Source organism: Anas acuta, chromosome 10 (genome assembly GCF_963932015.1).
Source record: "Anas acuta chromosome 10, bAnaAcu1.1, whole genome shotgun sequence".
Classification (NCBI taxonomy): Eukaryota; Metazoa; Chordata; class Aves; order Anseriformes; family Anatidae; genus Anas; species Anas acuta.
In genome coordinates, this window is record NC_088988.1 from 11,955,930 (window position 1) to 11,973,209 (window position 17,280).

At 55.5% G+C, this 17,280-nt stretch overlaps 2 protein-coding genes and 1 non-coding gene across 4 annotated transcripts in view; 1 reads left to right on the plus strand and 2 right to left on the minus strand.

Moving 5' to 3' along the window:
- Window positions 1–14,559, minus strand: part of LOC137862000 (C-signal-like) — a 176,021-nt gene extending 161,462 nt beyond the window's left edge. Inside the window, exons 1-6 of one of the 2 annotated variants that reach the window (XM_068693619.1) lie at window positions 14,351–14,558; window positions 13,953–14,004; window positions 13,622–13,809; window positions 13,172–13,330; window positions 12,768–12,887; window positions 12,454–12,667 (exon numbers count right to left, since the gene is read on the minus strand). In XM_068693619.1, coding sequence (XP_068549720.1) covers window positions 12,554–12,667; window positions 12,768–12,887; window positions 13,172–13,330; window positions 13,622–13,809; window positions 13,953–14,004; window positions 14,351–14,497 — 780 coding nt within the window. In that variant the 5' untranslated portion in view covers window positions 14,498–14,558 and the 3' untranslated portion in view covers window positions 12,454–12,553. Of the gene's footprint in view, window positions 1–12,453; window positions 12,668–12,767; window positions 12,888–13,171; window positions 13,331–13,621; window positions 13,810–13,952; window positions 14,005–14,350 lie in introns of those variants that run through there. The other variant, XM_068693620.1, reaches the window with a different exon arrangement.
- Window positions 63–6,353, minus strand: LCAT (lecithin-cholesterol acyltransferase). The gene is made up of 6 exons (XM_068693249.1): window positions 6,121–6,353; window positions 3,319–3,475; window positions 2,882–2,997; window positions 2,498–2,593; window positions 2,006–2,230; window positions 63–1,243 (listed from the first exon to the last, which is right to left on the minus strand). Exons 1-6 carry the CDS (start codon window positions 6,269–6,271, stop codon window positions 633–635), a joined length of 1,356 nt encoding a protein of 451 aa, XP_068549350.1. The 5' UTR covers window positions 6,272–6,353; the 3' UTR covers window positions 63–632.
- Window positions 6,809–6,881, plus strand: TRNAK-UUU (transfer RNA lysine (anticodon UUU)). The gene has a single exon. It is a non-coding gene; the product is annotated as a tRNA-Lys (tRNA).
- Window positions 14,560–17,280: the final 2,721 nt, after the last annotated feature.

Here is a 17,280-nt window from a genome sequence, read left to right on the forward strand (position 1 = left end):
CACGTTGGTTATCAGTCACACTAGAGGCGAGCTGCAAAACACCACACAAAGGAGGCTGATGGTGTAGAAGCCAGGTATATTTATTATTTGGTAGATCTGCTGATTCTAAGCCGGTCTCGTGCTGGGGGCCCAGCTCGTTGCCTGCACGCTGGAGGCTGGCGGGGGCTCTCCTGCGAGCTGTGCCCATCCTCCTGCCTGTGCCCACCCCGGTGGTGGCTGCCCCAGCACCACGAGCCCACCCGTGCTACACAGCTGCCCACGGACCCCAGCAAGGCACCGTCCTGCGTGGACAGAGGCTATGGTACCATGGTCTGAAGTGTCTAAAGATAGCTTGCTAGCGATGAGGGCTTGCGCACACAGCAGAATCCACGAGTGTGATGTTAATGAGCTGGCAGCGCGGTTAATTATCCATCCGCTAGTGGGAAGTGACAAGCCTCTGAAGTGTAATTAATCACCGTTCCCAAAACAAAAAAAAACACACAACACAATCAGAGTGGAAGTGGGTGCCAGCCCATCCACCCGAGCCGTTGGTCTTGCTCTTTCTCATAGATACCCAACTCCGAGTCCTTTGCCCCCCTGCACGCCAGCTTCTGGTGGATACCAGCATGGAGGGAAGCCGGCCACCATCTCCTTCAGTTCTTCCCCCTCCTCCCTGCCTCCAGGCTGGATTTCAGAGCACCCGTCTGCCCCAGCTCCCCGTGCTCCTTGGTGCCAGCCCCGACCTGCGAGCTCCCCAGCAGTATTTCATTGATGGAGCTCAGCGTCAGGTTGCTGAAGACCATGTTGAGGTGATCGATGCCTCGCAGCTCCTGGATGTGGACTTTCTGCTTCTGCTGGTTGCGCCACCGCTTGCACAGCTCCGAGCTGCGCCTGTTGACTGTGTCATCCCCGTCCCCGTAAATCATGTCCACGGGGTCCTCGTAAGGGAAGTGCTCATCGTATATGTAAGTCTCCACGGTGGGATAGCCCGTGCCATAGAGGCAGTACGTGTCCACACCAGGAGGGGGTAAGCCCTTCAGCAAGTCCTTCATGTCCTCCCACATGTACCAGCCATCCTCCAAGTTGACATCGGTGAAGAACTGCTTGTAGTCCCGGTAGGTGTAATTGTAGGAGGGGGTGGAGATGAAAATGTGGTCCTCGGGCCAGGCCAGGCTTGTTGGGAACATCCAGGGGCTGGTGGTGGTCATGCGCTGCTCTTCACGCAGCTTGATGTTGGACATCAGCGGGATGCCCTGGTTATCACCTGCGGGACATAGGGACTCGTCAGAAACAGGGAGAAGGGGGCTGATAGCAGGTGGCCAACCTGCATTGCCTCCTGCAGACCTGGGTGATTTTGGTGTGTTTGGAGTCCTAAAACCACGCAACGATCTTAGATGACCTTAAAAAATAGTCTCTGGACTGTGTAACAACAAAGAATGATGCAAGGGGTCAGATGTTAAAATTTTCAAGCACATGATTTTAAATAAATTCCTTGCATTTTGGAGTCTCAGCTTGTGACCTGTGGATATTTGGGCTGTCAGCATTAGGCAATTGATTGTGGCTTTCTAGACTGAAAAGAGGCTAAAGAGGAACTGGGTGAAGGGAGTTTAAAGCCTGAAAAAAAAGCTTGTGGGGGATGGGCTCTGATATATGGGGAGATGCCAGCAAGTGGCACAGGGCAGTGCGAGGGTCCCTTCGGTGGCCTCCATGTCCTCTGCTACAGAAGGGTTGTAGAGCTTGGGGCAAAGGTCCATCTGCCTCACAGCCCTGCCCCATCGGAGGCAGTGTGGATGCCTGGGGAGGCAGTGAGAAGAAGGCGAGCTCCCCAGCCTGCTTTCCTGGCCACACAGTTTGTGTCTGAAGCATTTTCTTGCCCAGGATGGGCAGTTCTGGTTTCAAGGAACATCCCTAGACTTCAGCTGTTTGTCCCCCAGCTTTTCCACCAGCGTCTGGTCCCTGCTCACTGCCACCCTTCCATTTCTGCAGGAGAGAAAGAAAACAAAGAAGCACACAAGAAATCACTCACCAGATGCCAGGACACGCAGGGGCTTGACAGACCCTCCCCAGGGGGCACCTAAGGAGATGAAGCCCCCGATGTACTGATCTTTCCAGGCCTGTCTCTGCTGTAGCAAGAAGTAGAGGACGTTGAGGTTGCCCATGCTGTGGGCGATGAGGAAGACACGCTGCTGGTACTCGTCGTGCATCTCCTCTATCAGCGCCTTCAGGTTCTGGAAGTATTCGGGTTGCTCCTCTGTGGGTGAGAGAGGCACCAGCTCTTGGGCAGCTCAGGGCTGACCCCAAGAGCCCCAGCTGGAGAGAAGTGTGGGCACAGCCAGCAGAAATGCCACCAGACACATTCACATTAGAGTGCTGCTGGTGGCCAAGCGCTCACTGACACACACAGCCCTGTCCAGGGGTTCCTCCGTGCTGAAACACCCCACAGCATGCTGGCCTGCTCACCGAGAGCCATCCTGCCTCCCTCCCTGCATGCATGACCTGGTCACAACCCTACACTTACGGGGCCCGACCCTCCAGTCATAGGGGGCTGCCCGAACCGTCTGGTCCCTCATGTAGCCATTGTTCACCAGGTTCTGCACCAGGGTGTGCAGGTAACCTGCGGAGAGAGAACAGGTGGGAATTAGGTCTGCGGTCTTCTCCTGTTATCCTTTTTCCACCCTGATCCTATTGACAGCCAGAATTCCCTCTGATAAGCTCGATCGTTCCGGTCAGAGATAGTGGCCCTGTGCGTCCCGGAGGCATGACGTGCTGGGGTCAAGGCACTCGGGGTGAGAAGGGAACGTGTCCCTGGGGTCAGCGTCCCTCCCTCCTGGGTGCCCTCTGCTGAAGGGTGTTTGGGAGCCCTGGACACCCCGTGCCTCTCCACGAAGCTGGCTCCTCTCACCTGCCAGTTTGCTCTGGTCCAGGTATTCCACAGAATAGGTCTTGCCGAAGCCAGGTACGCGGATGTGCACCCCGGGGGCGTTGGACATTTTCCGGGAGGTTCGGTTGTACACCACCCTGCAGGGACAGGAGAGAAGGTAGGAGCAGGGCCACGTCCATGGGGGACAGGGTAGAGATCACCAGGTGGCAGCTTGGCCCCAGGGGGCTGCTCCCAAGTCTCTAGGAGGTGCTGAGGACAGTCTGGCTGGCACGAGCACATGGTGGGGATGTGGAAAAGGGGAAGGCGTTGGGAAAGCACCGGTGAGAGCTGTGTTCAGAATGCACAGTCCAGGCAGGACTGTGTGTGTGCTGGGTCAAGGCCAGAGAGGGAGGAGAGGGGAGGGAGATCCCTGGTAGGTCATTTCCCTGGGGACCTCCCGGGGTGGGGGTGAGCGGTACCTGGTGTTATCGATCCAGCAGTCAACTCCCACTGGCAGGAATGTGTTGAGGTTGAGCCAGATGGTGAAATAGTCCTCAGTTTTACGGTAGCACATCCAGTTCACCACATCTGGCTTGTCCAGCTTGGCTTCCAGCTGGTTCCCAAGACACCCGGGCACTGGAGGCACCACAGAAAGAGGCCAGGGTCAGCTAGACCCCATCTCTGTGGGGCTGCCTGGCCCCGTGCTTCCCTAGCCTCCATCCTCCCCTGGGGCTGCCTGGCTGGGGACACCCAGGGACCTGCTGTTGGATGCTGCTGGAGGCAGCACCCACGGAAAACAGCCTGCCCAGGCCCTGGTCCCTGCCAAGCACAACACATCTGAGGGCACTTGGAGATGCGGGGTGCGCACAAAAGCGGTGGCAGCATGCTAAAAGCACATCCCTGGGGACCACTGAGCCGCCTCTCCCCACCATGCGTGCTCTGCCCTGCGACACCCAGCTGAGAGCTGCCACCAGCATCTAGCACCCACCCAAGCACATGGAGATACACCAGCACGAAGCATCCTGGTGCATCTCCCCCTGTGTGGCTGCCTTTCCATGCTCCTCTCCTCCAGAGAAGCTCCTCTGCTCCTATCCTCCAGAGGGATACAGCTGGAGCTCCTTGGGGCTGCCCAGCCCCACCGTGTCCCCTGCCCTACAAATCACACCCATCGGTTTGCCCAGGGCAGCAGAGGCCCTGGGGAGGTGTCCAGGGTGAAAGTTGTCCCAGTGCTGATGCCCAAGGCCCACACGCTGTTTTCCTGAACTTTAAACCCTCCATGTAGGCTGAGCAAGGTCCCTGAAATGATTCGGAACCGTTCCCTGTGGGAATTCAGTGCAAATATCACACAGGGTAAACACAACCCCGTTTTAACCAAGTTCACTGCCTGCCACATGTGAGCTGGGCTCTGCCTCTGGGCAGAGCTGTGGTTCCCTGGCAGGGACAGGGGACGCTCGCTACGGAGACTGCTCCCGGCCACCATGCAGGATCCGAGACCTGCCCCAAAGCACTGGACAAGGATGAGAAGTGAAGGGACCACAGGGGACAGTGGCTGCCAGGCTGGTGGGATGGGAGCACTGGGTGCTGAGTGAACCCGACAGCCCTCGCAGGACCCCAACTGTGTCAAGGACATGGGTTTGGGACAGCCACAACAGTGTCCCTACAGCGGGGTGCAAGGGCAGCCTGGTCCAGAGATGCTCCAGCCTCATCCCACCCGCCACAGCCACAGCTCCACGGCACGGCATTCCCTGGGATGCGGGGACATCCAAAATCCTCGTCCCATGCAAGGGGGGAATGGGATCTGCTGGTTGCCTTGCTCAACCTGCTTCACGGCTCCCTCACCCTGGTGGAGGCTCCCTGTGGATACGGGGAAGGTCTAATCCTGCCTTTAAAGCAGGGTGAGGATCAGCACATCCTTCCCCGTACACAAGTGGATGCTGGTGGAGAGCCCAGGCATGGGATGGGGAGCGGGCAGAGGGCTGCTGGACCTGCCCAGGGGGCGAGCAGAGTGGGTGGCAGCTTCTGGGGCAGGAGGTCACCCCCAGTCCCATGGGGCAGCTCCAGGGTGCTGGGGGCACCCCAACCCCCTTCCCCCAGGGCAGCCAGCAGCCCCGGTGTGCGTATTCCTGAGCTCTGCCTCACCTCGGAGAGGACATTAGGTAATTATTAAGGGAGCTCCTGTGGGGGCGGAGGGGTTATCGTGGGTCCCAAGGGCACTGGGGGTTTCTGGCCCTTAGGTTTCAGCCCAGGGGGATGGGCTGCATGCCCATGGTGTCCCGACCACCCCAGCACCGTGGCCTGGGCACAGCACGGGGGTGAGTTTGGTGCTGGGGGTGCAGGGCAGAGCCAGGAACCCCTGCTGGGATGGGGAGAAAGGGATGTCCTGGGGGGATTTGGACTGGGGCTGCATGGGGGTCTGAGCAAGCTGCAGCCAGGTGAAAGGGTGTTGGAGATGCTCTTCTTGCTGCAGGTCATCCTGAGAAGAGGGGATGGTGCCACGCCACCCCCTGCCCTACGTGGTGACAGCCACTGGGGCCACCTGGCTGCAGGCACTGTCCCTCCAACCATGCCGTGCCAGGGGCTGGGGGCATGGCCACCCCTGCCAGGCTGCGGTGCTCGGTGCGGGCTGCCCTGGCGCAAGCAGAACTCCATGGGCATGGGTGTTCAAAGGGTCATCCACCAGATGTTCTGCTTTTTCTCTTCTCTTTTTAAAAGGGAAACTCCGTTTGATTTAAAAAGAAAAAGAGAGAGAGAGAGAAAAATAACCCTTCTGCTCAGAACAGTGCCAAAATCCCATGCCAAGTCCCCAGAGACGGCGCAGGGGGCACAGGAAGGCTGGCCACAGCCGTGCACCACCAGGAGCTGTTTGCAAACAGCCCTGGCCAGGCAGCAGGACTGGTGCTCCATCCCCACGTCCCTAGGTGATGCCCCAACCTCTCCTTTTGCCTCTCCGTGCACCTCTGGTATTGCCATCGCCCCAGCAGGGTGGTCTGATGTGGGGCGGACACCCCCCTGCAGCATTAGGGGATGGAGCAACCATCACTGGGGAGCAGCAAAAAGCATGGGGCAGACATCAGGAGAGCCAGGGGTGGTAGATCCCATCCTGCTGGAACAGCACTGGGGATCCACAGCCCCCTGAACCTCTGTCCCTGACCCCTCCCCGAGCAGAGCAAGCCCTGACCCCCCCCTCGGCCATGCTGGGGTCTCTGATAAGATGGGCAGAGACTGCAAAGTGCCCCGGCCTCACTGCCAGCACCCTGGCAGGCGGGCTGATGTGACCTTACCGAGCACCACGGGCGGCGTGCTGTTGGTCGGGGGTGCCTCTGGGGTGGAGGTGGGTGGGAAGAGGACATTGAAGAGCCAGAACTGGGACGCGGGCTGCGGGAGCAGCAGCAGCAGCGTCAGCAGCGCAAACCCAGCGCCCGTCCTCCCCATGGCCAGCTTGGCTGGGCTTCCCTCCGGAGGACGTCGCCAAGCAAACAGCCTTTTATATTTTTACGCAGGTCCAGGCAGAGGCGCTGGGGCCGCAGGGGAGGGGAGAGCAGCAAGGGGCTGGCCGTGATGGGGAGGAGGGACGGGGAGGGACGAAGGCCCAGCCTTGCAGACGTGCCATGGACTCTCTGCATGCCCGGAGCCCTGCCCGCGGGTGTGAGCAGACCTGGTGGCTCAACCCATGGCCTCATGGTGCCCGAGCTGTGTGCGGGGACGGTGACTGCCACGTGCCTTGGGCCGTGTTCCCCCCTGCCTCTCTCAGAGGCCCCACGGCTGCCCTCGGGCATCCCACGGTGCTGGGACAAGGGGCAGAGCTGGGGGAGGCCACGCTGGGCCTTCACGGCGTGTCCCAGGACAGGGAGAGGGGCTCTGGGGGCAGCCTGGTGGGAGCAGCGAGTCCCCACCTCATCCCCCTGGTGGCACAGGGACACGGGGGGCTCACGGGGCTGTTCTGAGCATCACCCAAAATCCCAAATGTGAGCCTGGATAGCTCAGTTGGGAGAGCATCAGACTTTTAATCTGAGGGTCCAGGGTTCAAGCCCCTGTTCAGGCGAAAGCTTTATCCTTTAGGCGTGAGCAAGGGGAGCCCGAGGGCTGGGGGGGCTGCAGCCTGCCCCAGGCACCCTCTCCTGCCTCTTTTCCCTCATGCACACCCTCAGAGGAAGAGCCCACCAAGCACTGGGAGGGCTTCAAGGACTTTGCTCAGGTCTCTGTGGTGAGGCTGCCAGAGAAGGGGAACAGACACCTTCCACTTGGAGCTGGAGGTTGGGTTGAGGAGGTTCCTGCTGCCCCCAGGCTCCATCTTTGCAGCCATACGAGACCACCCTCACCCAAAAACTCAGCTCCAGCACCCTGTGCCAGAGGCTGGTTAAAAAGCAGGGCCAAAACAAAGAAGCACCTTTCCCCCCTCATCTCTCTGAGAGTGCTGTTTTCGATGGAGCCCCTGCTTTTTGGGTGAGGGGTGGGTGGGCAGTAAGTGCTCATGAGAAACAGGATTTAGGACAGCAGAAGAGAAACCAGCTCCTGAGATGTCCCAAAGTCTACTTTGACACTGGGGATCTGGCTGTGGAGAAGGTTCTGTAGGATGGACAGGGAGCCTGGTGTATGTGTGGAGAGCTGGGGTGCCCGCAGGACACCAGAACAGTTCCTCCAGCTGCCTGAAGATGCTCTCCACAAAACCTGTTCTCATCCCAACCCTGTCCAGGACCAGGCTGAGCGGAGTGTGTAAAGATCTGAAGGGTCTACAAAAGGTTTGGCCCCTTGAAGAACCCCACGGAGATCAGGTTGGAGTTGGGGGGCTCAGGGATGACCCTGGAGGTCGACCAGGGAGGTCGAGCTGTGTGGCTGTGGTGCTGGTTTCTGGACATCTGCTCAGACTGTCCCTACCCACAGAGCTCTCAGACCCTGCAGCCGTTTTCCCTGGGACCATCTCATCTGTCTGCACTGTCCTCAGCCACTGGGACTTTCCCTAATTGTTGTATGTTATTGGACTTTCCTTCTGGGATGTCCTCATTCCTCAGTCTGTCCCCTCCTGAGGTGGCCTCATCCCTGGGTACCACCTTCTGCATTGGGACTGTCATCCTACAATGGCCTTGTCCATTAAATTATCCCATGCATTGGCACAATCCGTGGATGTGAGACTGGACATCGTCTTCACCTCCTTCTTCTCCTTTCTCTACTTTTCTCAGTCCTTCCTGCTCTCCTTCTCCTGCTCCCTCACCTCTCAGGAAGGTTTGGTGCTGGAGCAGTTTGCCATGGGGTTGCCCAGCACCCCAAACCCATTTAGGCAGAACAGAGCCCTCCTCCACATCAAGGCAAAAAGTCTTTGTGTGAGAGCAGAGGCTGCAGTGACACACGGGGCCACCTGAACTGCGCTGCACACGTGTGTATCAATCTCAGATTATTTTGGCAAGATACAAACTCTTTAAGAGAAAGCTGAGTAATTCTGGATGAAAAACATCCCTTTGGGGATTTTGACATTTTTGCATAAGGATTTTTTTCAACGTGAACATATATCAGTTATTCAAGTTCAGTGTGTTATTCTTCAGATAAGCTTAATGGCCTTATCTCCAAACCCGGCTTTCTGGGAAAAAAAAATAAAATTAAAGGATGAAGACATCTTGTATTTCCATTCTGTGTCTCAGCTGTGTAAAAATAGAACAGGTGCTTCTGGTGCTAAAAGACAACTTCTGTAGATTATTTTTATTCTCTTCCTTCTGCATTATATTTAGAAGGGAAAATGCTTTAGGAACTTTGTATGAGTAAAGAAATATGTATATGCAATAAAAGAGTATATGAAGTGAAGGAGTGTGCAAGTAGTTCCCTACAAACTGCAAATCCTAAAGGTAAATGAGCAATGAATTTTGCCCTCTGTTTCTATTTCTAGCTCCTTCACTTCCACAGTTTGCTCTCAAAAAAGGAGAAAGAACCTGGGCACCTGCCCAGGAGCATCCCCAGTGCCCAGGGCTCCTTGGTGGCACCTCCCCTGCCCAAAAGGAGGACCCAGCTGCTGCCCTGAGCCCACCGTGGCCACCCATCCCCTCCCACAGCTGCAGCACAGCTCCCTGGTGGAACCATTTCCTCATTTGTTACTCCTAGCTCTGTTTGCTTTCTAAATTGAATAAGGTATGAATTAAAAAACAAAAAACAAAAACCAGTCTGCAAATAAAAAGCCTCCCCTCCCCTTCCCATGCACAAGTGGCTCCTTCGCCAGCTGAGCCCCGAGTGCCTTTCCCAGGGGGACCTATCTTGCTCAGCTACTTCTAATTTCTTTTCCAAAAGCTGCTGTCCGGAGTGAGTTCTGCACAGCTGACAGGAGGGGGCACTAAGACAAAGGGAACTCCACGTTTCGATGGCCTGAAGGCTGCTAAAGCCTCGAGGCAGTGGTTTAAAACACTTTCTCCATCCGAAGACCTCCTGGCGCACCACAGGGATCTCCATGTGCCTTTCGGTGCCCCTGACCCCTCCTCTTGCCAGAGCTGCAGCGTGTCAGGATCATTCCTCAGTGGGTTTCACCTCTGCCATGAAGTTCTGCATCACCGGAGGTGCTGCAGCCAAAACCCCGTTCCCCAGGGAGTGCTGGCGGTGGGGATCTCCTCACCTTGATCTTCCTTCTCCAGGCTGTCTGTGGGATGGGGTGCCGCCGTCCCCCCTCCTCCTCAGGATGGCAATGTGGCTGCAAAATGTACTGCTAAACCCAGAAAACGCTGGGATGGGCTCAGGGCTCTGTGGCAGGGGCAGACACAGGATCCAGGGGTCTCTGAAGCAGTATTTGCTGTGCACGTGTGCTGCCAAAAACCCCTCCGGGAGCCTCTCATTCAGAAACGCCTGCCAGACCTTCCTTTCCCCCCAGCTCTTCTGTGCTCCCTGAAGCAGCAGAGTCCTTCCTGAGATAGCCTTGTCAGGTGCAAGAACAAAACACTACTGATCAACTGGAGAGGCAAGAAAATGGTCTGGGAAAGGGAAAACCATCCTGAGAAAGCAGAAATTGGCAACTGCTATTGGCTGTTCCAGCTGGAATAACAAAAAAAAAACAGACAGGAGACATTGGTGTTCACAGACACGTTGCTAAAAGCAGGAGGAAAGCTCCGCCTGTTTTTCCTAAAGGCAAGAAAGGTCAAGGCGCTTTACAACAAGCTCTAGGGGCTGCCTTTGAATCTTGTAGTCATGTTAAGAGTAAATACTGTGAGAAATAGAAACTAACCACAGTCCTCTGGCTTTACGACAGCTAGACAAAGTGTACATGGCCAGTCTCCAAGATCGAGACCATTGAAAAGCTACAGGCACCAAGAACTGATAATGAGGATGATGATTCTGATTTTGGCAACAGACCGTCTGTCCCCATCTCATCACCTGAACCTAAGCCCGATTTAACAGCCTCCTTCTACCCTGCTATGAAAGGGCACTGCTGGAGACAGAGGTGCTCCCCCACCACCCCAGGTCTGGATGACCACAGTGGCATTTGATGCGGAACATCTATGGCAGATGTCCTTCCCCTCCCTGGGCTGCTCCTGTTGGGTTTTCCAGGTGGACACTGACACTGGCTGTCCAAGATGTCCTTTATGGACAAAATGACGTACCCCAGGGCATGGTGTCTGTGTTTAGCAACAGCAGGAGGGAAAACAAAACTTTTGCCAAATCAGTGCCTGGGGGACCAAAGAGCCGAGCCTCAATGTTACGTGGTGGAGCCCATGGAGCACCATAAGGGCTCAAGGGCTGCCGAATTGGGCAGCCTTAATGGGAATCACCCCTGAAATGACAGTCTGTTAAAAGGAAGGGTCAGTCAGGCTGTTTCAAATGCCACAGGGAGGTCAGAATAATAATAATAAGAAAATGCTTGAAAATCCTTCTTCTGCTTCTCTAGTCCAACTATTGGGAAACTAATAGAGGAACTTGTCCTCTGACCCAGGGAAATCTGATGACCAGTCTCAAGTGAGCAGAATTTTGGAATTGATATTAGCAAAAAATAAGTGAAGCAAGGGGCTAATGTGTGTGTGTCTGGACAACCTTGTTGCTGTGCAAGCACCACTCGGCACACAGCCAAAACACTGGTGTGTTATCAATGACATTCTATCCATGAATCTAAAACGTACACTTTACAGGCTGTTTTAAAGAAAACAAACTCCAGTTATCCACTTTAGTCTTATCCACATGTATGTGCCATCCAGGGCAGCTCTAGGTGCTGAAGGGACAAATGGAAGAAGTTGAAATTCATGGTATCAGTCTGCTGCTCAGGTTTGTTTTTGTTTATTCCAGACTGTGGACTCAACCCAGAGAAGCTCTTTTCTGCCATCACAAGACTTTTGCCCATCCTATTTCCACCAGGAGATGCTTTTAGGTGGAGAATTCTCTGAGATAGCATGTGCCCTGCTGGATGTGGCCCAGACATTCATTGAGGGTGGAGGAGATTGTTTACTCCTGCCTGCTTTGTGCCGAAATCTGTCTGCTCTGTTACTGTGGAGCTATGCCATCTTGCTCTTCCAAATCCAGCCACCTCAGTTGCTGGACCCTCCTGTGCTGCTCCCTCTGCTACTGGTTGTGTGAGATTGCACATTTCCTCATAAAAGCTGTAGTTTCTTCTGTTTTAATATGCCAGATGCTCTTGCTATTTCTCCTCTTGGCTGGCAAATCTAGATTTGAAGTAGCAGCTAGAGTAAGCAAGGGTCTTGCCCTTGTCTCAGGGATGACGTCCCCAGGTGTTCAGCTGAGTGATGACATGGCATTTCACACCCAGAGTTCCTAGATTCTTTATTGCCTTCTTGCTTCCTCATTTTGAAAGGAATTCCAGAAATACTTCTGGTTTGCTAAGCTGCCCTCTAATTTGTCATGAGCACACAGTTTTGTTGCAGACAACTGTAGGCTGTGAGGCTTCGTGTGTGATTTCTGTGGCAGTTCTTGCAAGCCATGGCCTGTTCTGTTGCCTCCAATAGTTGCTCATACACTGCGTTATCACCACTTAAGCAAGCTCTGTCCCACTGATTCCCGCTTCAGTCAAGAAAGTTTTTCTTGGCACTGCTTTCCCAGAGCAAATGGTGCAGGAAATTACTGTTAAACATTAATCCAGTGGGTACAGTAAGGTCAAGCTAGTGGACAGTGACCATAAAAGAGTCCTTGAAGGTTTGTGTACAAGCATGATGAATCCATGTAACATCATCACAAATCAATGATTATTTAAATTAAGCTACTTTTGCAAGCAGGTTTTGTTGCTTAATTCCTTGCTTCTACTCTCATCTTCCATGAGAATCACTGCTCTGCTGTTACTGCAAAAGAAACTCGGAATCTAGTGGTGCTTCTCCTTGGGGAGGCAAACTGGTGTTACACACAACACAAGCCTCTCTTTTCATGGCACACCTGGTATAGATGTATTATGAAGATGCAGTCTTGCTAATGTTCCTGCAAGACACCTGGGAGATGAGGGACTATAGAGAACCAGGGGTAGAAGCCTCTGTGCCCAGGCACAAAACCCTACCAGGATGGTGGCCAGGTCCCTAGTCAGAAATCTGCCAATCCGACCAACCGAGCTCAATTACTTGCAAAATAACTCCGAGAAATTCTCCCAAAGCATTAGTGAAGACTGTCGCAATGGTAGTTAAAAGGCAAGCAACAAGAAGGCTCACACAGTGCTGTTATTTCTTACAGATATGAGTTTATTAAGACACAGGCACAACTCAGTGTAGCAGCAAAGGGACCACTGCCAGGATCCGGGCATGAGGCTGGGCCAGCGCCTCACCAGGGCAGAACTTTCCCTTCCCAGTCCAGGAAGGTCCCGGTGTCCTTCTCAGAGAGGGAGGACATCACCTTCAGCATCCCTCCTACGCTCTCATCTACTGTCACGGGGGCCTGCAGGGGCAGAGAAAAACATGTAGCTCGGGGTGACAACAGCCTCCCATGGAAAACCAGCACAGGGGCTCGGATGGATCCGCTGTGGTAAAGCTCCTACCTTCACTTCAGCTGAGCTCCCCATGTCCGTCTGTACCCAGCCAGGATGGAAAGCAGCACAGAGGATGCCGTGTTCCCGGTAGCCCAAGGACTGGCACTTGGTGAGCATGTTCAGAGCAGCCTGCAAGGAGACACCGCAGGGATCAGGGTGGAGAAGAAGACAGGGACACATGCAGACCCCACAGCACTCTCCCCATGCAGATGCCCAGCCCAGGCAAGAACCTGTCCTGACAAGGCTTTCTGTGGCCTGGCCAGGGAGCAGGCACAGGAATGTGCCATGGCAGGAAAACAGTGACTGACTGGGGCTCAGCCGCCACGGTGAGAGTTGCAGGGACTGAGGGGAAGGCTGGGAGGTGTGCAAGATCCTTCAAAAGCGAAAATGTCCTGGTTCGTGCCCAGCAGTACCTTGCTGCAGCGATATGAAATAGCTTGTCCGTACTCCCAGACATAGACGTCCTGAATGGAGCCAGCATAGCTGGACATGTTGATGATGGCTGCCTTGCTGCAGCTCAGCCCTGAGCCCGGGCTCCCCTGGGCAGCCTTCTTCAGCAGGGGCAGGAACGCCTGTGAGGAGAGGAGAAGCGGGGGGTCCACACAGAGGCAATGCAGGGGAGAGGACCGGCTCCTTCCACAGCGGGCAGCGCCGCCACCAGCACCGCCAGCAGCCGCCTTCCTCTTCCCCCTGCCCCTCAGCACCAGCCCCAGTCGGTTCCACCAGCTTCTTGTGGCAGCTCGGGAGTGCCGGGCCCGTCACCAGCACAAGAGCGGAGCTGGGCCCTGTCCCACCGGCCCTGTCCGTCCCCCTGGGAGATCCAAGGGGCAGGGATGTTCCTGGAGCTGTGGTGGGGGCCTCACCTGGCTCAGCAGCAGGGGCCCAATGGTGTTGGTGGCGTACATCTGGGCCAAGTCCTCCTGTGTCACGTTGTCAAGAGAACTGTTATTTCCAATCGCGGCATTGTTGATGAGGAGGTTGAGACCCGAGTCCTTGAGGCGCTCCCCGACGCTGGCTGCAGCCGCCTTGATGCTGGCGGGCTCGGTGACTTCTGCGGGGCCAAGGTGAGGAGGTGAGCACCCGATCCCATCAGGGACTGCCACCACGCATGGTGCTGGGGGCCACAGTGGTGTGGGCAGAGCAGGGAGCCCAGGCAAGGGACCCTCATCTGCAGGGCATAGCTGCAGCATTTACCGAGCGGGACGATGACCAGGTTGGGGTGCTTGGAAGCCAAGTTCTGCAGCTCCTGAAAGAGACAGGATGATGTGGGCATGGAGAGGCAGGACCAGCTGCACAGAGGCTCAGCCTTGTCCCAGCACTGCCACACATCCAGTGTCCTGTTCCCTCCACACACCACACGTTTCTCCCTGCCCACCATGGCCATCACCTGCCCCAGCAGCAGAAGCTCCCTGCCCAGCTCCAAGGAGCCCTGGGCACCCCAGGCACAGCTCATCCCGTGGTTGTCTTACCCCAGCTTTCTGTGCCCCTGGACTGGGCTCAGGGCTGCAGCCCCATGACAGAGACCCTCACACAATCCTGCCTTGCACCGGGCGCTGCCCTGCCCTGCTGTCCCCCACCACCACCAGCCTCACCTGTGCTCGCTGTCCCTTGGGGTCCCGGCAGGCTGCAAAGACCCACTCGGGTGGGTTTGGCAGCCCCAGCAGGTGCCGGACTAACCCCAGGCCGATTCCTCGGTTGGCTCCAGTCACCAGAACGGAGCGGACACGAAGCTCTCCCATATTGCTTCTCCTGCCTCTGCTCCAACGTTCATTGTTTCTTCACTTCCCTAATGCTTCTTATAGTGTGTCGAGCTGCCACCCCACCCACACGGGGCTTGCACAAACCCTTGGCTCTAGGTGCAATCTCTCCAGCTCTTTGAACTCTCTAGGACACAGTTCTTGGCTGGGAGCCATCTCTCCTTACTAACAAACAAAAATCACTTTGCTTTTTATGGCAAACTCTGCTTGTAAGGTGTGTAGAAGGTCAGTGTTTGCTCTAGAGGTATCTGTTCGAGGTCATTTTCCAGTGCAAAACGACATATGGAGAAAGTGAGAAAGCCATAAAGAACACACAGGGACACAGAACTTACCTAAAAAGGATAAGGGTGGGTGACAGAAGACTCAGACGGTGAGGGAGCCAATTGGGGAAGGTGCCCCACTTGACCTGTGATTTGCAAACAGGCAAGGACTTGTCGGTGACGGGATGGTTGGAGGTTATCTTGGGCACAGTGATCAAAATGACAGCGTTTTTGATCCCTAGTGAAGTTAGGAAGGGAGTTAGAAGAACATAAAATCAGAATGATTTGGGTTGGAAGGGACCTTAATGATCATTTGATTTCAACCCCCCTGCCATGGGCAGGGACACCTCCCACTAGAACAGGTTGTTCAAAGCCCCATCCAACATTTCCAGAAATGGGGCATCCATAGCTTCTCTGGGCAACCTGTTCCAGTGCCTTACCACCCTCATAGTAAAGAATTTCTTCCTTATATCTAATCTAAACCTATCCTCTTTTAGTTTAGAGCAATTACTCCTTGTCCCATAAAGAGTCCCTCCCCAGCTTTCCTGTAGTCCCCCTTTAGGTACTAAAGGCCTCTATAAGGTCTCCTCAGAACCTTCTTGTCTCTGGGCTGAACAACCCCAACTCCTTCAGCCTGTCTTCATAGGAGAGGTGCCCCAGCTCCTTGATCATCTTTGTGGCCCACCTCTGGACTTGATCTAATACTTCCATGCCCTTCTTGTGCTGGGGGCTCCAGACCTGAATGCAGGGCTCCAGGTGGGGTCTTCACAAGAGCAGAATAGAGAGGGCTGCAAGCGCACATTGCTGGCTCTTGTTGCCTGTATTTGTGCTTGGGATTGCCCTTTGATTTCCAGAGGGCAGACTTTGGCCAATTTAGAGACCTGGCTGACAGAGTCCCCCGGGAGGTGGTTCTGAGAGGCAAAGGGGTCCAGGGAGGTTGGGCTTTCTTCAAGAATGTAATGTTAAATGCACAGGAGGACATCCCAAAGCACCAACGGTGGAGCCACTGGGGGAGAAGGCCACCCTGGCTGACCAGAGAGCTTCTTCTGGAACTTAGGAAGGAAAAGAGAGTCTACGGACTTTGGAAAAAGGGGCAGGCAACACAGGAGGACTGCCAAGCTGTGGTCAGTCTGTGCAGGGAGAAAAATAGCTGATGAGGGCAAAGTTGTGGATGTTGTTTACCTGGATTCTAGTCATGTATTTGCCACCATCTCCCACAGTATTCTCCTGGAGAAGCTGGTGGCTCAGGGCTCAGGCAGGTGTATGGCTCGCTGGCTGCAAAACTGGCTCAAAGGCTCCCAGGGAATGGGGTTAAAACCAGCCGGTGGCCGGTCACCACTGGCATTCCCCAGGGCTCATTCTTGGGGCCAGTTTTGTTCCATAATTTTTGCAGTGATCAGGAGGAGGGGATGGAGTGCGCCCTCTCTAAGTTCACAGGTGACACCAAGGTAGGTGGCACTGTCAAACTCCATGAGGGCAGGGAGGCTCTGCAGAGGGATCCGGACAGGCTGGGTTGATGGACCAAGTCCAACCTCAAGACATCCAACAAGAGCAAGTGTCGGGTGCTATGTGTGGGTCTCAACAACCCCGTGCAGTGGTACAGGCCTGGGGAGGAGTGGCTGGGAAGTTGCCCAAGGTTTGAAATGGGCTTCCCAGGGAAGTGGTAGATTTCCCATCCCAGGAGGTATTTAAGAGACATAGGGTCGTGGCACTAAGGATCATGTTTTAGTGATGGGACTTGAATCGGTCAGGTTGGGTCTGGTTGACAGTTGGATGTGATGATCCTGAAGGTCTTTTCCAACCTAGATGACTTCTGGATTGCATGTCGTGAGTCAAAACTCCGCTCCACCTCTGATTCTAGGGTGGTAAAAGTGCACAGAAAACAGGGCTGAGCTGCAGCAGGGCCGCGATCGTCAACGTGTCCTCCAAAGTGGGCTCCATCGGGCTGTGCCTTGAGGTGCTGGAGGCCCCCATGTACCCGTACCATGCCAGCAAGGTGAGGAGCCAGGGGAGGCACTGGGGACCATGGAGGGGAGCTCATGGGACCCCCCCACCCACCCCAGGCCACCCATCCCCAGCCTGGTCCTCCAAGGGTGAGCACGCAGAGCACCAGCCCAGGCTGTGCCCATGCTCCACAGCAGGGCAAAGCCCATTTCCCACCTCCACAGCCCTTCAGCTGCAAAATGCCCCCCTCCCACCCATGTGTACCCAGCTCCCTGAGCCCAGTGTGGTGCTGGCATGGCCGTGCCTCTTCCAGGCTGCCCAGAACATGGTGACCAGGTGTCTGGCTGCAGAGCTCAGGGACAAGGGACTCTTTTGTGTGGCAAGCCATCCCGTCCGGGTGAAGATCAATGTGGGGACAGGGCAGGTACCACCATGCTGTGCAGGGAAGGGGCAGCGGTGCTGGGTCCTCTGCTGCTGCGGGCCCCCACCCGATGTGTGGCTGCACAGTGCCCTGCACCCCAACTGCCTGCACCGACCACCAGTTGCTCTGTGCCCTCAGCT